This window comes from Microcaecilia unicolor, chromosome 11 (assembly GCF_901765095.1).
Source record: "Microcaecilia unicolor chromosome 11, aMicUni1.1, whole genome shotgun sequence".
Lineage (NCBI taxonomy): Eukaryota > Metazoa > Chordata > Amphibia > Gymnophiona > Siphonopidae > Microcaecilia > Microcaecilia unicolor.
The window spans coordinates 71833571-71855700 of NC_044041.1; the positions used below are offsets into that span (position 1 = coordinate 71833571).

The 22130-nt window shown below is 43.5% G+C and overlaps 1 protein-coding gene across 1 annotated transcript in view; it reads right to left on the bottom strand.

Moving 5' to 3' along the window:
- Positions 1 to 2310: 2310 nt before the first annotated feature.
- Positions 2311 to 22130, bottom strand: part of LOC115480930 (insulin gene enhancer protein ISL-1-like) — a 34716-nt gene continuing 14896 nt past the window's right edge. The window contains exons 3-5 of the mRNA XM_030219914.1: positions 12518 to 12774; positions 3575 to 3855; positions 2311 to 2523 (exon numbers count right to left, since the gene is read on the bottom strand). Coding sequence (XP_030075774.1) covers positions 2311 to 2523; positions 3575 to 3855; positions 12518 to 12774 — 751 coding nt within the window. The remainder of the gene's footprint in view (positions 2524 to 3574; positions 3856 to 12517; positions 12775 to 22130) is intronic.

A 22130-nucleotide genomic window follows, 5' to 3' on the forward strand; every position in this document is an offset into this window, starting at 1 on the left:
GGGGATTAATAAGTTTTCTTTCATCAGGTACTTAACATATGGCATTTCACCAATAGTATAAACTGTACCCAAATTAATCGTGATTGTGAAATAACTCAAAGTCAAAGTGTAAATTACTGCTTACAATCAAAGTAAGTGTCAAATATACATTGTGGGACTTATCTGAATAGAAATAGTTACCAGCGTTTGAAGAATGATTACTGCTGTTTCTTCAAGAGATTGCCATGAAGCTCTGAAGCACAACAAGTTCCCCTCTTCCAGTAAAGATACCCGAAACTGTGGGTTTCCTAATCTAATTGCTTCCAAGGACTTGGGTGGTGACTTGAACTCTTCCTTTACCTGCTAACACTGTTCCTCTGAAAAGAATCACTTTTCTTGTAAAGCGCTGGTCAAGGATTGATGGTTTTGGTGCGAAAGACACACATACCTTGATGTTTGATTGTAACTCTCAATAGAGCACTGGTTTTCTGTATTGGTTTTCCATACAAGCAGAAGTGTATCTTGTTAAAACACACTGGCTGACTCCTGAAGCAGGTGCTTGTGCCGAAACACTGCTCTGTGTCGAGTCTCAGTGACAAATTTGAAAAATAAATATTCTTTGATGTTACCTACGTATGGTCAGCTGTGGTTGCTGTTGGAAGACCCATTGAGTACCCTACTTATTTCATTCCCAAGGATTGATGGGCCACAAAATAAAAAAAGATTGCAAAGCATGGGACTGAAAGACTACATCACATCAGTGGAGGAGCAGCCTGGTGGACTGGGACCTTAAGGTTCTACTGACACAGCTTGTGACCTTGGGCTAGCCATGCCACCTCCATTACCTCGGGTACAAACTTAGAAGCCCTTTTACAAAACTGTGGTAAAAAGTGGCCTTAGTGTGATTTTCAGTGGCATTATCCTGATAACACTGCTGAAAATCACTGCAGACCAACTTAGCATTTTCCAGAGAGTACCAGGGAGGTCCAGGGGCACAGCCTGGACACAGTACATAAGTACATAAGTAATGCCACACTGGGAAAAGACCAAGGGTCCATCGAGCCCAGTATCCTGTCCACGACAGCGGCCAATCCAGGCCAAGGGCACCTGACGAGCTTCCCAAATTTCCTCCTATCCCATGACCCTCCAATTTCCTCTGTAGCCTTTCATGAGGTACCTTGTCAAACGCCTTTTGAAAATCCAGATACACGATTATACACAAATTATCCAGGCAGCAGCATTATTCAGTAACACCATTCAGATAACTACCAAGATAACTTACTGTAGGACAGCAAAAGAGCTGACTCTCAGCATTGTCTGGATTCCTGGATGTTTCAGTGGCGATATCCGGATAGTGGTCAGTGTTGAATGTTGTGGCTGGCAGTTCACAGAAACACTGACTTCACTGTTTAAATATGTATTTTCCCCCATGAACAGAAACCCCCAGATTCTATATATGGTGCTCAAAATTGCTTGTGCAAATTTGAGTTTGCACCCAATTTATGCAAGCAATTTACTTGCGTAATAAACTAATTAGCTCCTATAATTGGACACTAACAATCAATTATTGGCATTAATTGGCAACAATTTGGACTTGCACATGCATTGTGTTAAGTGCTATTCTATAAAGATGCGCACAGAAACTTTTTAGCGTGCAACTGCAAAGGGGGGTGTGGCCATGGGAAAGGCATGAGCGGGTCAGGGACGTTCACTAAAGATGCACACAGTATCATAGAATTCGGGGGATCCGCGTATAACTTACATTTGAGGATTTACACCTGGTTTCAGTTGGTGTAAATCCTCACACCTAAAGTTGGGTGCGGATCCCGACGCTATGCTCTGTTCTATGCATGGTTCCCAACACGCACTCATTGTGCATTTTTTTTGGCGTTATTTACTGAATCCCTTTATTAAATCTGCCCCTTTGATGGTAAGTCCTCTGGGGAAAGGGAAATGCCTACTGTGGCTTAATGTCATTTGTCTCAAGCTCCCAACAAAAATATATAAATAGCAAAGCAAAGTTGGAGGAGCATCGGAGAAAGGAAAGACTCCAGCAGAGGGTCAGGAAGTGGAAGAGCTGCCAGAGAGAAGGGCAGAAGGCAAGAAAAACCAAAAAGCAATTCTGCTATATGTGGGTCTCTTAGTTTGCTCAGTGAGAAGCTTCTGGTTGAGAGGATGGCAATTCAGTCCCAGAGCAGATGATACTGAATCGTGTGATATTTGCATGCTTTTCACCACAGACTCAGTGTGATATGAAATAAAAGATGATGGTTCCCACTGTCTGAGCAGTAAATTCTCAGCGCTAAAGTGCAAGGTCAGCTTTTTCCTCTTCTATGGCAAAGTGTACCCCAGCCAGCACACCTGATCCGGTTCAGTCACACCAATCATCTGGGAAAGTACAGCTCCCTCTGCTGGAAGGAAACTCTCACTTAGCAGTTGCCATGACCACCTGCAGCTGGTTATCTCCACGGGACAGCACTCAAGCTCATCTTGTGGTTCAGGACTCCCAGCCACCATTCGAGTACCCACAACACCTTGCAGGCTCTGCATTCAAAAGAGAATTACGCAGCATTATTACAAAGGAAATGAGATTCATGCCATAGAAGCATCTCGTGCTTTAGTGCTTCGTCGTGCAAATAATAAGCCTGGTTCTGGAACAAAGTTGAGATTTATAACATGCAGACGTTGAATGAGTTGTGATACTGACTCCGGTACTTGAATCACATATGTGCACCACTCATTCCATTTCACACCTGTGCATCACTCATTTCCTTTCACACCTGTGCGCTACTCATTCTCTTTTGTATCCTTGTGCTGCTCATTCCTTTTCACACTTGTGTACTGCACATTCCCTTTAGGACCTACACACTTCTCATTTCCTTTGCTCGTGTGTTCCTATCATTCCCTTTTCTCCTGTGCACCACTCATTCCCTTTCACATGTTGGCACTGCTCATTCCCTTTTGCACCTGTGCACTCCTCATTCCCTTTTGCACATGTACACCTCTCATTCCCTTTCACAAGGGGCACTGCTCATTCTCTTTAGCACATGGATGCATCTCTCATTCCCTTTCACATGTTGCCATCTCTCATTCCCTTTTGTACTTGTACACTCTTCATTCCCTTTTGCACATGGTGCACCCCTTATTCACTTTCACATGTTGGCACTGCTCATTCCCTTTTGCACCTGTACACTCTTCATTCCCTTTTGCACGTGGTGCACCTCTTATTCCCTTTCACATGCTAGTATTGCTCATCCACATTTGCACTTGCACACTCATCATTTCCTTTTGCACATGGATGCACTTCTCATTCCCTTTCACAAGGGGCACCGCTCATTCCCTTTTGCACCTGTGCACTCCTCATTCCCTTTTGCACGTGGATGCACCTCTCATTCTCTTTCACATGTTGGCAAAGCTCATTCCCTTTTGCAAGTGAGCGCAGCTCTCATTTTCTTTTGCATCTTCTCATTCTTTATCAGAATCACACCTTGGCACAGCACACCTCATTTCCTTTTGTACCTAGGCGCATCAGAACTGCGCCTAGACACTGCCCCCTCATCATGATCATTTCACCTAGGTGCTGCCGAGTCCTCACCAGAATCTCACTTGGGTGCTTCTGGCTCTGATGTACCATAAGGGCTCGTTTCTTGTCCTTACAACGTTTATTCTGGAACCAGACTCGGATCACTCTGGGGCTCAGTCCTGTCACTTCCACCAGCTTTTCCTTCAGTATTGCGTCAGGGCGTGGATTAATGGAGTAGCACGTGCGCAAGGCCTGCAGCTGCTGCTCGTTCAGGACAGTACGCATACGAGACAGTTTTTCTGCTGGCTGTTTCAAGACCACCTCAGGTTTAGGACTAAGGTTTGAGCACATCCCTAAACAGAGATAAAAACTCATTACTTAGCCAGGAATCTTCACATCCAAAAAGATTTCCTATTTTATTTCTAAGGGAATATTTTCTTCCTCTGCAGCTGATGTGACCTGGGGCATTGATAGAAAATAAAGCTGACTGTACTCAGTGGGAAGGTCCCATGGGCAGTCAGTGGAATTCTATGGGCCCAATATCCAAAATGATTTAACTGGGCAAAAGAGGCTCCTGCTCAGTTAAATCACACCGAGCAGGTCAGGAAGAGTTTTTCAGTGTCACATAACCGGGCAGTGCTGATGAATATCTCAGAGGGGAACAGCCAGGAATTATGCAGGTGTTGATAATATTCAATGCTGTTGTCCGTATAGCTAACTGGCAGTGGCATATTTATTCAAGGTGCATGTGTTGCATACACTCCCCCATCAGACGAACCCCCTTCCGTGTCTTAAAATAATCTCCGCTTCAGTCTTCACACATAGACTGCCTGCGGCCTGCATCAACATTTTCTCTGTGAACTGTCCCGCCCCTTCTGATGCAACTTCCAGTTTTGTGAAGGGTGGGATGGTTCAAAGAGAATGTCCCGGTGCAGCCTATAAGTGCTGTTGCTGCTGCCCAGGCGATGACTGGAGTGGAGATGATTTTAAGGTACTGGGGGGCGAGGGGCACAGGGGATGGGGGTCAAACCCCCTCTTGCGAACTGGGCAAGTAGGATCACATAAATAGCAGTCTTTTCTTTGCCTGGTTGGGTAGGTAGGCATGGCATCGAATATCGGCCATACCCATGTAACTTCCGAGCATGGGAGCCAACTTTTCAAAATGATTGGGGGTGCTAAACCCAATGGAAATTCTCCCTCCCTGGACACAGTCAAGGAATTTGTTCAATATTAGGGGTGCTGAAGCACCCACAGCATCCACAGAGCTGGCTCCTATGCTTCCGGGTACCAGCAGTGACCCAGATATCCAGCGCTGTACTCGGATATGGGCTGGCACTGAATATCCGGGTCTAAATTAGTCAGCGATTGTCAGTGTTTATAATATTGACCCATATATGTGTGTTTGAGACGGACTCTATAACAACAGGACAAATGTCCTGGGTGGTCTACAGTGTAAATCCCAGGATCCAAGTCCTAGCTTTCAACGCTGTATTGTGAAGACAGCACACCATTACAGGGACCTCCTCGGTCTCCCGTTTATATGACCATTTTCAAAGCAATTAGTGAAAGATTTGCTCAGTATTAGTAACATTTAAGTTTATTGACATACAGTACAGTCTCGCTTATCTGACCATCCAGCATATCTGATAGACCCCCGGTGACATCAGGCGGCTTCTCTTTCCGTTTTCCAAACCCAGGACCCTACTTTTATCACCGTTGAGAACCGGGACCCTGCTTTTACTGCCTTTGTTTCTGCATTGTTTAAGGGGTTACCATTGTTTTCTGTCTTATCCGACTTTTCATTTATCCATCAATGGGTCGGTCCCATTTAGGTCCGATAATCGAGACTTTACTGTACTTTCTATATCGGCTTTTGACTAAATGGCTACAAGGCAGTTTACAATTTATAAGTAGTAGTTAGAGAACTAGGGGAGACAAACAGAAATAAGAGACACAGTGTGACTAGTCATCAGTGCATACGTGGCCAGGCACAAGATAAGACCAGCTCAAGACCCTTGAAATGTCTTGGAGAAAAAGATGGTCTTGAGAACTTGTGGTTACAGGGCACATTTCTTAACAAGGAGACTAATGGGCTTATTCCAGCTTTAGTTTTAGATATATGTAAGGGCTCCCCCCTTTTTTTAATGATGTATTTTAACATTTGTTTTTTAATCATTAGCTTTTTTTTAAATGCCTTTCTTTATGATTTAAACAGTTATAAAACTTTTTGTTTTAGATCTGGTTGGTGCAAAGTTTTTGATCTCTAAAAGTGAATGTCATAACTTTGTAGTTTTTTGTCCACTTGATATTTATTTATTTATTCATTCATTCATTCTTATATATATATTTGACCTTGAACTCTGCTGTTCAGTGTTTTTATGTATGCAATGATACATTAAGAACATGAGCTATTTATAATTTATTTATATTATCATTAACATATATTAACATAGAAGGGCATTTTTGATGAAGTCGAAGTCTTAATTGAGATGTTTTGCTGAAAATGTCTCAAAAACCCCATCTAGCTCACAGATGTAATCAAATCAGAAAAAGTATAAACTTCTGGTTCAATTATGCTTTGAGCTAGACGTTTTTATGCTTAAAACGCCTATCTGTAAGTACCTTTTTTGGAAAAAACAAAATAGTCCTAGGGAAAGAAGAAAAAAAAAACAAGCCATAGGGACATTTGTCTGGCAACGTTCCTAATAAACTGGCTACACAGACATCCCAGCAGCACAGACAGACACTGGTTATGCAGTGGACTTCATATAACAGAACCCAGATACAAACTCCATCTAAACCCCTTCATAGTGTGTTGGTTTACTGGTGGCTGTCCGACACCAAGCATTTCTCTACATCTCTTTGGAACCTCTGTCTCACTAGTAAACTTGTTCCATTATTTAGGTATTATTTTGGATTCACGATTGACATTTTCCTCCCATATAACTAATTTATACAAAACTGGCTTTTTCATTTTGAGACACCTACGATTAGCCAGAAGGTATTTTGATCATGCCACTTTTCATTCACTGATCTTCTCATTACTAATTTCTAGAATTGATTACTGTAATATAATTTATCTAGGATCCCCTTGCTATTCCTTAAAATGCCTTCAGACACTACAAAATACTGAAATTAATTTACTTTGTCACGCAAAGTACAATCATGTTTCTCCCTTACTTCAGCAATACCACTGGCTCCCCACTGAGCAAACAATCACCCATAAGCTCCTAACCCTTAACTTCAAAGCTTTTTGAATGGAATACCCACAATACCTAGCTAACCTTACCCAGGGCTGCCGAGAGACAAAGCTGGGTCCGAGGCAAACACCCTCTGGGCCTGTGTGCCACCTTCCCCTCCGGGCCTGTGCGCCACCTCTCCCTCCTGGCCTGCATGCTGCCCCCCCCTCCAGACCCGCGTGCCGTCTCCTCTATGCCCATGCACCTTCCCAGGCCTACTTACTTGCTTGTCTTCTCTCTTGATAGCTCCACTCTGCTGCACAGGTCCTTCTTCCTGCTGTGTCCCCTCTCCTGTGTAAAGTACTTCCTGTTTGGACGCAGCAGGAAGATGGACTTGTGGCCAGCAGAGCAGAGTTAACGCAATAACTCTGCTCTGCGGCACACAGGAGCAGGAGAGACATGCTAGCACAAGGCAGGTGCCGGGCCCCCCTTGGAGGCTGGACCATGGGGAATTTTACCCTCTGCCCCCCCCCCCCCCAGAAGCCTTGATCTTACCATTCTTATTCTCATATGCGTTTGTTGCGATCTCTCATTGACTACCGTCTGATCCTGCCCAACCCTAAATAAGCTACTTTGGAATCCACCAGACACCACATCTTCTACTTTGCAGCCCCATTCTATTGGAACTCTCACCCTTGCAACATACGAGCAGAAATGTGTTTCAGACCAGCAATAAAGGCCTGGCTGTTTCGCCAAGCATATAATCTCCTATAGGGCTGTTTGCTGGTAGCACCACTGTATCTTGTCTATTCTTTTCCCCTTCCTCTTTTTTCCCCACTTTTCTTGTACTTGTTCTCACCTTAGTCTCCTTTCTCCCCTACCCTTACCCTGTTTTATTTGTTTGTTCTTTGCTTTTGTTGGAACAAATGTTTTTAATTTCCTGTCAAATATTTGGTTCCTTTTCTTTTCTCCTGACATTATGGGCTAGATTCTATATATGGCCCCTGAAAATTCTGCATGGAGAAAAAAAATAAACCTAGGTGCATTCTGTAAAGTACACCTAAATTTTATAGAATATGCTTAAATTTCCATGTGGTATAAAGAAAAACACCAAGTGCCTCTCCACATGACCAAATTTGGTCGAGACCATTTATGCCACGTTTTACTTGGTGTAAATCCTGATGTCTAAATTAGGCGCATAGATTTTAGAAACGCCCGTGGCCACGCCCCCTTTTCAACTATGCAACTTGGAATTTAGGTGCACCATGTTACAGAACACGCTTAGCGAATTGTGCGCATAAATCTTAATGTCAAATAGTGCTGATAAATTGCTTGTTAACATCATATTAGCAGCATTGATCAGCTGGTTAACCAATTAAATTACGCACATTGTTATAGAAATTAAGGCGCCATATATAGAATCCCAGGACATATGTTTTATTTTATTGTAAACAGCCTAGGTCTACTAGTTAGTTGAAGAGGTATAACAAATTATTTTTAAATAAATAAATTGCGAGCCCACCTGAAACAAAGAAAACCTACTGTATCTATAGGTCCACCACTACAATTGCCCTCAGGCTTGTAGATCACTCATATATTTAGGCACAGGAGGTATTTCTCTATTCCAGGAGGGCTCAGATATTTGTACTGAAATGAAAGAGTTATAGAGAGAATTGAACCTGGGTTCTGTTGTTCACTGTCCACTGCATTGACCACTAGGCTACTCCATCCATTTGTTTGCTGCTTTCTTAGGAATGGCCATAATATCTGAAGCTGCCATAGAGCCTGGTATCTACGGTCACTCTCACATCTTTGGAGGGTGTCAGTGACCTCTGGGGGATTAAGGGGGGGGGGTCTTAGCTTAATCCCTCCAGTGGTCAGCTGGTCAGTTGGGGCACCTTTTTGTGACTTAGTTATGATTGAGCAGCACAACAGAAGCAAAACACTCTGCAGATCACTATAAGCAACAGCATGAAGCAGAGGTAGTCCAGAGAAGGAGCAGGACTCAGGATTATCCACAAACAAGTTTATTAATCAGATTTGTTTGTGGAGAATCCTGAGTTCTGCTCCTTCTCTGGACTATCTCTGCTTTGTGTTGTTGCTTAATCATGACTGAAACAGGTCTAAATAAACACATACTTCTTTTTTGCCCTGGACGTTTTTTCTGTTCCATTATCGCTGAAAAACATCCAGATTTTAAGCCTGCCCAAGTCCCACCCACAACATACTTATGACACAACCCCTTGTGATTTAGATAAACTGCAGAGTAAAACATCCTAATTCTGAGTTTTGAAAATCACAAGAAAAACATCCACCTGCCGCTTTGTGCCACATTGAGACAGGGGCGTATCTGCGTGGGGCCACAGGGGCCTGGGCCCCCGCAGATTTCGCCCTGGACCCCCCTACCGCCATCAACCCTCCCCCGCTGCGTCCTGCAAGTACAACGTGCTGCGACGTCAGACTCCGAACTGGATTCAACAGCTTTCAACAGCAACAAGGCCACGGAGGACGAAGAAGAACTTTAAAGACCTCAGGTCGGCTGGCGGGGGTTGGGGTCCCCCGCCAGCTGAAGAAATATTTTTAAAGGCAGCAGCAGGTGGAAGCGGACCTCGGCTGGTGGGGGTTGGGGTACCCCGCCAGCAAAGGTAAGCAACGGCAGCGGGGGAGGGCTGACGGCGGGAGGGGGGGTGGAGAGAGTCGGTGGCGGGGGGTCTGGCAATGGCGGGGGGATCGGTGGGGGGGCTAAAATGTGCCCCTCCCTCTGGCTCTGCCCCCCCCTACCGCCATAGTCCAGATACGCCCCTGCATTGAGACATTTTTCTCTTTTGAAAATGAGGACCATAATTGCTATTTATTATATATAATTTTTAAATTTGTGCATATTATGTACATACTGTCATGAAATGCCTAGCCACCTGCCTGGGGTTACCCCCGGCCACTCAGAGGGTATATCCCCAGCACAGCTCAGGTCCACCTACTCGCTGCTTGTGCTCTACACTAGCACCCTCCTCCCACTGACTGGGTCACAACTGCCTCTGGGCGAGTCTCCCGCTCCCAAATTATCCCCAGTGATTTCTAGGTTACTGAGGTCATACTCCCAGTGGTCCCACAGTTCCCAGAAAGCACTCACAGACCCAACCCACAAACCACCAGGATTCTTTATAAGTCCAGACAGGTAGAGTCAACAAACTAAACAGGTTTATTGTCACACTTGAACAACGAACAAAAAAACCCAACTGTGCAGTTAACAAACACTAACAGGTAACTGAAATGTGGATCAATTATAACACTAACTAAATATTTGGTTACTTCCTAAAAAGTACTTGGGGAGATGAGGACATGTATAGCTGTTCACCAGTTATCAAATATAACTATTTTTTACAGGGCTTCAGCAAAGAGCTCTCTCTCTCTCTTCTCCCGGGCTGAAACTGAAGCAACAGTCAGCAACTGCTGGGTAATTTCAAACTCCAGGCCAATCAGAGCCCAATCGACAAGTTTTAAAAGTATACTACTCACAGTACTGTAGATTCACTTCTTAACTGAGGGCGTCTTTTACTAAGGCGTGTTCATGTTTTTAGTGCGTGCTAAAATTGTGGGCACGCTAAACGTTACAGACGCCCATAAGAATGCATTGGCATTTCTAACGTTTAGCAGGCCCACAATTTTAGTGCGCTTCAAAAACATGAGCATGCCTTAGTAAAAGACCCTCTGAGTGAAACTACAATAGGGCATTCACTTTTCTATAACAGCTTTAACATAAAACATGCACCACCTGCTGGTCAAAGTACAGAAATGCACTTCAGAATTAATTTAGGCAATTCTACAGGCTTAAAACACACAGTTTCTTCACACATACAATTAAACTTCTTTGGATTATCTATTTTATTGTTTCCACAGTTGTACTGGTGAAACATGATCATGTTGGGTTTGATTGTTTAGATTTGTCCAAGTGTGACAATTATTTAAGAAACTGAACTTTAATTTCTTCCATTTTTTTCCCTGTTTCCAGACAGGAGTAATTTGTGATGGGTTTAGCACCTACAATCATATTGGAAAGCTAGCTCCTATGACACTGGGGTGTAAGAAAAGTCATGCTGAGTCAGACCAAGGCCCATCGAGCCTTGTATCCTGTCTCTACAGAGGTTAATTGGGGTTACAACTACCTGGCAGATCCCAAGAAGTAGCTATTTCTCATAATTAATTTCCAGGGATAAGTAAAGTCTACCTGACTCATAATTTGTTTAACTTTTCCTCCAGGATTTATTTATTTGTTACATTTGTACCCCACATTTTCCCACCTATTTGCAGGTTCAATGTGGCTTACATAGTACCATAAGGCGTTCGCCAGTCGATTGATGACAAATACAAGGTTATATTGTGGTCGAGTGAGGTAGTTGTGTATCAGGCACCATGAGGGTCGAAGGGAATGAAGATTGTATATTGTCTAAATATACAATCTTGTTCAAAGTTCTTTTTAAACCTGTTATGTTGGTCATCTTGACTACATCCTCTGGCAAAATATCCCATAGCTTAATTATGTGCTGTGTGAAAAAAACAAATTCTATGATTTGTGTTCGGTCTATTGCTCATTAGTTTCATAGTACTTGTGTTGTTTAAGAACATAAGCACTGGCATAGTGGAACATATCAAAGGTCCATCAAGCCCAGTATCCTGTTTCCAAAATGGCCAATCTAGGTCACAAGTACTTGGCAAGATCCCAAAAGAATAAAACAGATTTTATGCTGCTTATCCCAGGAATAAGCAATGGATTTTTCCAAGTTCTGGCTTATGGACTTTTCTTTTAGGAATTTGTTATAACATTTTTTAAACCCTGATAAGCTAACCGCTTTTACCACGTTGTCTGGCAATGAACTCCAGAGTTTAATACACATTTGTTTTAAATGTAGTACTTAGTGTGCCCCTTAGTCCTTGTATTTTTGGAAAGAGTAAACAAGCAATTCATATCTACCCATTCCACTTCACTCAGTATTTTATAGACCTCTATCAAATCTCCCCCAGCTGCTCTTCTCCAAGCTGAAAGCCCTAACCTCTTTAGCCCTTCCTTATGGGGAAAAATTTGAAAGGTTAAATAGCAGCTCCCTATTAAACCACTTCACCCCATTCATGACTTAATATACTTTTATCCTGTCCCCTCTCAGTTGTCTTTTCTCCAAGATGTAAAGCCCTAACATGTTTATCCTCTCTTTAAAAGGAAAGTAATTTATCTCCATTAATCATTTTTGTTACCCTGAAATGATAAAAATATTATTTATTTGAAAACAATTTCAGGAATCAAAGGAGTTTGTCAAACAGAACCACAGCTCATGGAAGCCTTAAGAGGATTGAGAGAAACTGCCCCTACTCTGTGGCAGAAACTCAAGGTAGTACCTTTCCTAGGAGCAGGAGTTATTAAGAAGTGATGCATAGCATTGAGATGGATGAAGTGCTGGTCTGCAGGCTGAAGACCTGCCATCACCTGGCCTCATGGATGGAGGGCGGTGGGGGTGGAGTGTAGACTGGTAGCCCTAGATGGCCATGCTGGTTGCAACAGCTGCTTAGCTGGTACCAGCAGTTGCTAGACCTGCAGAAGTAGGGAAAAAGCAGGTTGAGAGACTGGGACTGGCCCAGGACCAGGGTATCATGTATTTTCAAATATAATAAAGCTGAGACCAGTGGTTTTGCCATGTTTGGGGAAGAAGGCTTGGGGGTGGTAAAGCTTGTTGTGGGGGGAGGGGGGTTAAATGTGAGGGAGGAGTTAACGGCTGCCTGAATTAGTGATCAGAGAGGAGATTAGCTGTTAGAATAGCATTGAATGAAGTTAATAGGGTTAACATACCTGGGTACTGTTGGTTGTTCTGGTTGCCCTCTCGGGCATCTGAAATTTCATTTCTTACTCTTTCTTGCTCAACTTGCCGATGTGTTATACAGTGCAATCCCTGTGGCCGAAAGGTGAACAGGTCACCAGGCAGCAACTGACAATGACAGTCTGAACAGCGGAAACAACCCTGGTGATATACTTCCCCTTGGGCTCTCAGAACTAGGTCAGAAGACTGTAAAGTCTCTTGGCAATGAGCACATTTCATTGAGAAGAGCCTGCAGGTGGTAGAGAAAGAGGAGCTTAGCCTGTCCTGAACAGAGAGCTGTAGTATCCTAAAGGTCAGATTTTCTTCAACACATTAATAATGAAGAATCACTGACAACCTACAGGAAAACAGGGTAAAAAGGTGTGGAATAATAATCTAAGAAACAAACAAGCCATGATAAAATATCCAGGAGAGACAGAAATGAGAAAAGACTTCAGCCTGGAAAGACGCCACCTGCTTGAGCCATGTACACAGGGGCGGCCCATGACAATCTGACACCTGAGGCGAGCAATAAACTGCCGTCCCAACTCCTCCTCTGCCACCGCCCTCTGCCAAGGTTTGATATCTCCCCCTTTCCTTCCCCAACCCCATTCCCAAAATTTATCTTTTATTTTCTTGTTTTTCAAAAGGTGGTGGCAGCAGCGATTCTCATAGGCTGTCCTGCCACCGGTCTTGGCCCCTTCTCTACTGCAGACTGCCTCTGAGGAAACAGGAAGTTATGCCAGAGAGGCGGGCCACAGTAGAGAGAAGGGGCCAGGCCCGGCTGGAGAGCAGCCTATGGGAATCACTGCCACCTTTTGAAAAACAACAAAATAAAAGGTAAATTCAGGGAAGGGGGTTGGGGAAGGAAGGATGGCGATGCACCTCAGAAGAGTGCTGCCTGAGGCTCCTGCCTCAGTTGGCCTAATGGTAGAACTGCCACCGCATGTACATGTACCCCCAGGTTCTATAAGTGGCACACAAATTTCTGTGCACAAAATTGGGCATGATCCCAAGACGTATGCACAACTTAATTGGCTAACAAGCCAATTAGTGCCAATAATTGGGTGCTATCAATTATTAGCGCTAATTGGCAATAATTTGGATTTGCGCACGCATCTCGTAAAGATCTGCGCAAACATTTTGTAGCGTGCAACTCAAAAATGGACATGGGCATTGATGGGTCAGGGGCGTTCAGTAAAAATGCACACGATAATACAGAATACCAGGGATCCGCACCTAACTTACACGCCAGGATGTACATCTGGTTTCAGTTGGTGTAAATCCTCACAGCCAAAGTTGAACATGGATCCCAGAGCGACGTGCTACTCTATAAAGGGTTCCTATTCTGGAACATCCTTTACAGAACACCCAGAAACGTAGCCAGGTTGAGGCATCGGGGGGGGGGGGGGGGAGGAACAGAGAGCGGACTGCCAATGGCGCCTATTTTTCAGATGACAGATCACGTGAAAAATAGGCGCTGGAGCTGTCGGAAGTCCATTTCGGGTTGCTCCCTGGTGACCCACCTAGCTACACCTCTGAGATTACTGTTCAGCGCCGATTTTTTTCAACGCTGAATTTGAGTGCCACAATGCCTTCTGAGGTTCTTATTCAAATACCAGCTGAGTGGATAAGAAAACCAGCTAATTTTATGCTGTCATTTAGCAGAGTTTCACTAAATAAGCCTGTTGTCACTCAATAATTGGACTGACTGAACCAGGGGCGTAGCTACGTAGGGCTACGGGGGCCTGCCCCCGTAGATTTGGCCCTGGACCCCCCTGCCGACGACCTTCTTGACCCCCCTCCCACCGTCAACCCGCCATCGCCGTCACCCACCTTTGCTGGTGGGGGACCCCCAACCCCTGCCAGCAGAGGTCCTCTTCTTCCTTCATTCTGTTTCTGAGTCTGACGTCCTGCACGTACAGACTCAGAAACAGAAAGAAGCAAGAAGAGGACCTCGGCTGGCGGGGGTTGGGGTCCCCCGCCAGCAAAGGTAGGCAGGGGAGGGTTGGCGGCAGGAGGGGGAGTCGAGAGGGTCATCGGCGGGGGGGGGGGGTCAAAGTTGATGGTGGCGGCGGTGGCGGCGGCAATGGCGGGGGGGGGGAGTGTCAGCGGCGCTGGGGCGAGGCTAAAATGTGCCCCCTCACCTCGAGCTCTGGACTCCACTCCCGCTGAAGTCTGGCTACGCCCCTGGACTGAACTGCAAAAACGTAGCCAGACACGGCTAGATTCTATATATGGTGCCTAAAAAATCAGTGCCAAAAAAACCCCTCGCTTAAGCAGTATTCTATAAACCGCGCTTAAAGTTTGGTGCAGTTTATAAAATTAACGCTTAAGTGGAGAGGTCACCCATAAATTTAGGCATCGGCATTTGTACCAACAAAAACGTGGTGCAAATACCCATGCCTAAATTCATGCACGGAGCACCCATATGCTATAATTACACATGTAACTCAAAACCATGCCCTCAATCCACCCCGAATTCCCATAACCCTCCCATTTCCACACCCCCTTTTCGGGCTGCACGTAAATTTTAGGCATAGAGGTCCCAATTAAATCTAAATAGTGCCAATAATTGCTTGTTAAAAAGCCAATTATTGGCACTAATTGGGTCGTTGTTCTAATAATTGCATGCTCAAATTGGGAATGTGCCTATAATCGCAAGCAACTTTTATAGAATTAAGGGGATAACCTGCCATCACAAACAATACCTCCAACCTTGTCCCATTTTTGTCCAGCTAACGTTACACAAATGTTTTGCAGATAAAGTTACCAGATCAAAGGAAAGAGATTTTTAAAGAAGCAGATTTTATGTGAATAAAAGCCAATTTTACTTGCATGGATCATTTGAACAGCGACCTCATGCTAAAGGTGAGCTACTCAGTGCTGAATCAGCATCTAGTTTAGGGTTTTCTAGTATATCAGTGGATGCAATTAGTAATTTATGATTATCCTTTACCCCTCAAGGCAATGTTATAAGAACATATGAACTGCCATATCGAGTCAGATCAAAGGTCCATCTTGCCCATCATCCTGTTTCCAGCATAATCTGGCAGGATCCCAAAAAGTAGCAAGATTCCATATTTGTTGTTCACTGTCAGCAGAATAACGATATATTTTTTAAAACTTTTGTTTTCTATTTTTTTTTTTTTATTTATAACTTTTCAATAGTTTACATCATGATAATAGTACATCAAAATGTATAAGAATTTGAAACATAAATCTTTTAAAGAATTCTAATACAATGAAACATTCCTTATTATTTTGTCCACAATGAGAGGATCCAAGAATAGGAAACAAATTTTTTCTAAGAGAATTTAACAATTCACATATAGACTGGAAGGATGTCGGAAGCCTGCAGCCTAGACAGTGCAATTAACTGGGAGATGCCATCTCAGGGACATCTTGCATACTCTCCTTAGCTATAATGAAATCACGAAGTTTCATAGGACAGAAAAAAAGGTATTTAACATCACTTAAGGAAATCATACATCTACATGGATATTGATGAGTAAAAGTACCTCCTAGGGAAAGGATTCTTGGTTTATATACCAAAATTTCCCTTCTCCTGGTCTGAGTTTCCTTAGCTAAGTCAGGAAAGATTCAAATTTTCCCGCCCATGAAAACAGCATTCATTTTTCTGAAGTAAGAACGCAAAATTAAGATTTTGTCTATCTCCAATGCAAACGTAACAAGTAAAGTTGCTCGATCTGAAATTTCAGATCGTTCTAGAAAGTCAGTTAGATTATCTTGTGGAGTTTCTGGAACTGTTGTTGCAGATATAGGTTTTTTAAGATTTTTTTTTAAACTTTTATTTGAGGAATAGATTGAAGCTTCAGGTGCAATTTAAGCCTGTTTTGAACCTGTTTGCTGAACTTCTTGGGGGCAGTATTCAAATTCACAGTGGATGATTTATTGGCTTATCTTTATGTGTGATGATCAGTAGCCCTCTCAGTTTAGAGGGAACTGCTGAATATGTGATTCAAAATTTAATATAATACCTTATCTATTTACCACGGAATTTCTATTTGTGTTATGTTTATCTGGATAACAGTTTGATATTGCCACTATCCAGTCTTTACTGAGGAAGGAACCTGCACTGGGACTGGTGCTATTTAACATATTTATAAATGATCTGGAAATCGGAACAAGTGAGGCGATTAATTAAAATCTGCAGAAGACACAAAACTATTCAAAGTTGTTAAAACACATGCAGACTGTGACCATTTGCAGGAAGACCTTTGGAAACTGGAAGACTGAGCAACCGAATGGCATATAAAATTTAAGTCAGGTCTAATTTATTAAAGTACAAGGGAACAAACAACTCAAACAACAATGAAATACATACTTCAGCATTATAGATCTGTAACCCCGAGTCCTTACCGCCAGCCATTGACCTAGTGGTAATGACCTACATGCGTCAAATGCCACTTGGCGCGTGTCCATTACACGCGGCTGAAAATAAAAAATATTTTTCAGATGCGCATATTAGACGTGCGCCAAAAATGAAATTACGGCAAGAATCACACAGTAGTTGGGCGGTAACTCCATTTTGGCATGCATTGGGCGCGCGTAAATGCTTACGCGGCTTAGTAAAAGGACCCCTGAAAGAGTGAATGATAGAGGTTTATAAAATCCAGAGTGGGCTGGAACAGTTAAATAGGGAATGGATGTTTAATCTTTCAAACACTAAAACAAGAGGACATGCCATGAAACTAACAGCCAGCATACTGAAAACAAACTACAGAAAGTTCCTTTCCCCACACAATACACAATTAAACTGTGGAATCTGTTTCCAGAGGGTGTGATCAAAGCAACTAATATAGCAGGTTTCGAAAGAAATTCAGACAAGCTTCTGGAGGAAAAGTCCATAAAAAATTATGGTGGACTTGGAAGAACCATTGTGTAGCCCTGGAATTTACAATCTATTTTTGGGGGATCTACCAGGTATTACTACTAAGGACAATGGGACGCTGGGCTCTTATCAGAATAAATTTTGAGCCCATTCCCAGAATGCCCTGGCTTCTCCTAATTTTAAGCAGATAAACGATAGCCATACATCAAGTTGTCTATCCAAAATGTAGTCATTAGCTAGTATGATGCTGATTGAATAAGTGTTTTTGAATATTGACTTGGCTGTTAATTGTACAAATACCTAACATGATTGTACAGTAGTAAAATATAATTTGTTCCAGTTAGTAAAGACACATCTAATTTCCCAGTGAGTAATCAAATTCAAAATCAAGAAATCCAGATCTCCATCTTTGTAAATCAGCTTCCAGATAAATGATTCATTTCTACGAATGGGTAAGTGGATGTGGACATACAATGCTGTAAAATGACTAGGTGATGTACAGCAGTTGTACAGAATAATTGCAGGAAATGATTATTTTAATAGGTAAGTGGGCAACTTTGAAAGTTGATTTCTGTGGAATAAAACGTTTTTCCCTCTTTAACAATGCCTCAGCATTAATAAGGGTAAAACTATGTGCACTGTTCTACATAAGAGCATGGACAGGAAACATTCCCGGGCGTGTTTAGGTCAGGGATGGAAAGTTATGTATTTCAAAACCGTGTTCATGATTTTCTTTGAAGTTTTTCTCTGCATAAAAAGGAGGCACAATCTATTTTGAACCTGTGGCAATAGTCAAAGCAAAACTAATGCACCTCTGCTATTTGCCCTAAAGTGGGCAGTTTGAATACTGCCCCTGAAGCATTTTTTGATGAATATGCAGAAAACAGCTCTTGCATCATTTTGTGGTTGAATATGCACATATGGGGTTGATATTCAAAGCGACTTAAATGGCTATTTAATGGGCCCTTTGTCTATAAAGTTTTAGCTATAATGTTCCACTTCAGGTATGCTGCACTATTTCCCATCCCCCATCTTTTTTTTCTGTATGTGGCTGTCACACCTTTTACTAAGCTAGGCAAGCATCTACGCGCACTCAACGTGCACCAAAATGGAGTTACCACACAGCTACCATTTGGCTTTTGCGGTAATTTCATTTTTGCCGCGCGCCCAATACGCGCGGCCGAAAAATCATTTTTATTTTCTGCCATGCGTATTGGACTCGTGCCAAGTAGCATTTGGGGTGCGTAGGTCCTTACTGCCCGGTTACCGCTGACACTTTACCGCTAGGTCAATGGCTGGCGGTAAGGTCTCAGACCCAAAATGGACACGCGGCAATTTTCATTTTGCCAAACATCCATTTTCGGCAAAAATGTTTAAAAAGGCCTTTTTTACAGGTGCGCTGAAAAATTATTCTGCACACGTCCAAAACCCACACCTACACCACTGCAGGCCATGTTTCACTGCACCTTAGTAAAAGGACCCCTACATCTCTTGCTCAGGGCTAATTATTACAAAACTAGTAAAAAAAGCCCCGTTTCTGATGCAAATGAAACGGGGGGGCTAGCAAGGTTTTCTTCAGTGTGCATGTGGGAGTGTGTGTCCCTGCCCTCTCTCCCTCCCCCCCCCTCCCTCTGAGTCCAGTCCTTCAGTGTTAAGTTTCCTGCTGTTCTGTGTTTTTGTTACAGAGAGAGTGAGGGCATCTCTCTCCCCTCCCCCCTCTGAGTCCTTCACTGTGTGAGATTTCGTGCTGTGCTGTTTTCCTTCACTCATGGGGAAACCGGATATCTCTGGCGCTTCACACTTCCGGCTGGAGGCTTCATAGAACGTTAGTCTTGCCTTTTATATATATAGATATTGCAGCAAGGATTCTACTTTACAAATCAAAATTTGATAGCGTAACTCCTTTATTAAAAAGTTTGCACTGACTTCTTGCTCCTGATTAGTTTTTTTCTAATATTGCATGGAGGGATGTCCTGACTATTTTGTCTCATTAGTTTCTTTAAAGATAGGCCACGGCTCTTGTGGGAATAAACTTACTGTTCCCCATCTTCTTTGAGGTTGCAGTTGTCTTGTAAGAAGCTATTCTCGCTTTAACAGCTGTTCTTGTATAGAATTCTCTGTCTATAGAACTCTGATTAGAACATGATTATCTAAAGTTCCAAAAACAGCTGAAATTTTGGCTCTTTCAGAAATACTATAATTCTTGATATTTAGATTGATGTTCCCCTAAATTCTATATATGTCGCCTTAAGTTGTGAGCGCTAATTTGGCTGGAAGGGGAAAGGGAAGGAGAATAATTGTCCTATTGTGTTTTTTTTGCGTTATGGATGGGAATTGTCCTCCCTGGTGTGGAGGGAATTGGTTCAGTGGTAATTGTCCTAGGTGGCAATTGTCCAGATGGGAATTGGTGGGTGGAAACTGTCCAGTAGGAACAGACCTAGAACCTTATAAAGATACATAAACAGCTACAGTATGGTGCCTTTTCAGAATGTAGGTGCTTCATTATAAAATTAATCTTGGCACAAAATGTAGCTTTCTCTTAATGTTCCTTGTTGCTTTGGAAGGGGTGCAAAGCCTATGGGTAAAAATATGAGAATAATATTCAGTCCACAGCAGTGACCCCCAGATTCTATTACCCATTACTTTAAAGAGGCATGCGTAAATCAGCACGCATAGCCGATTTGCATCTGCAACCTAATCAGCGCTGATAATTGGTCACTAACAAGCAATTATCAGCACTAAATAGAATTTAAATGCATAAATTTCCAAGCGTATTCTGTAAAGTGGTGCATGTAAGGCCCTCTTACTGCTCGTTAAAAGGGAAGTACTGCCAGGCGGTAGTTCCCTCCCCCAGCACACGCCATTTCCAGCACTGCAAAAATATTTCACGTTTTTTAGCGCTGGTGTGTACCCAGCGGTAATTGGGTGGTGCCACGCAGTAGCCAGGCAGTAATGCCAATTTGGCGCATGCTAGACATGTATAAGCCCTCACATGCCTTAGAAAAAGGGCCCCTCACTGCATTAAGAGTCTGTTTTACCAAAGAGTGTTAAAACCCTAACATACCCTCGGTGTGGGAAAAACCAGTTACTGCAACATGCTCGAAAGTGTTTTGCAGTATTTTGCCTGTTTGCAAATCCTAAGCACACATTAACTGTTTTAAAAAAATATATTTTAAGAGAGCTCTGACATGGGTGCAGTTGTTATCTAGCTAGTGGAATTACATTAGCGTCTTCTAACTACATAACACAGAGTTAACAAGGGAGCACTTAGCCCTTTCTAAATAGGACATGGTAAGTACTGTCATGTTACTTTTTTTGTGTACATGCCATGTGCTAATGAGAATATTAGTAAATCTGGGCTTAGCGTGTGGGAAAGTCCTGTGTAAGAATGCACTAAGCCCAGACTGCACTGGACATTAATAGAAGGGCCCCAAAGTTACGGCAGCCTTTTTGCTGGCCTAACTTTATGCACTCGGGGCCCCTTTTACCAAGCTGCGGCAAAAGGGAGCCTGTGCTAGTGTTGGTGCGTGTTTTTGACGTGCGCCAAGGCCCCCTTTTACCAAAGCGGGTAAAAGGTAGGCCTACCTTTTTTTTGAGGAAATGGCCATGCGGCAAGTGGTGGCCATTTTGTGGGGGGAGCTCTTACCACCACCCATTGAGGTGGCGGTAAGGACTTCCGCGCTAACCCAGTGGTAACCAGGCAGCGCACGGCACTGCTCAATTACCGCCGAGTACCCTCTGGATATGACGGCATGCTGGGGGTGGGAACTACTGCCGGGTTGCTGCGGTAGCCCAGCGGTACTTCCACTTTTAGTGAATGGTAAGCCCATGTTGGGCTTACCGCCGCTTTGTAAAAGGGGCCTTGCTTAGCCAGTTAGGGGTAAATTCTATAAGTGGTTCCTAAAAATCAGCACCAAACATTTTATGCAACCATGCCCAATGTTAGGCGCCAGCATTTACGCCTGCTAAAAGCTGGTGTAAATACTGGCAGCTAAATTAGGTGCAGTTGGGCCGAATTCTGTATTTATGCGTGTAAAATTTTGGAACTCCCCTGAAATGCCCCAAGCCACACCCCCCAATAATTTACCCAAGATAGAATTTACATTCAAATCCTTATAGAATACGATCTGCACGTAAATCCTAATTAAGGCCAATTAACGCCAATAATTGGTTGTTAGCAGCCAATTACTGGTGCTGATTGGCTTGTTAAGCAATTAAGTTGAGTACACAGATCGGCTATGCGCGCTGATTTGCGCATGCAACTTTAGTCACTGTTTATAGAATCCAAGGGTTAGTGGACTGCACATTGTCGCTATCTGGCAAAGTGGCTCTGCCCAAGCTCCGCCCACAGACTGCCCCTAACCTAGCCAGCTACGGAATGGCTGTTTAGATATTCAGCGGCACTACTCAGGGTCGTCAATAGGGGGGACAGCAAGGCAAGATTCTCTCAGGCCGGCCTCCATGGGGGGCCCGGCGCCGGGGTTCTCTCTCTCTCCTACTCCTACTGTCTCTCTCCTACTCGGGTGATTGCATCTCAACAAGAGCAGGAGAGAGAAAACTCCGGCACTAGGCTCCCCTTAGAGGCTGGGGAGGAGCAGACACAGTGTTTTAGGGCCTCTGGTTTGGCTGGCAGGGGTCCCCAAGCCTAGGGTTACCATATGGCTCCAGAAAAAGGAGCACGCCTTGATCCAGCCCAGGTTTTGCTTCCATTGAAAGCAATGGAAGTAAAACCCAGACTGGCTCAATCTGTC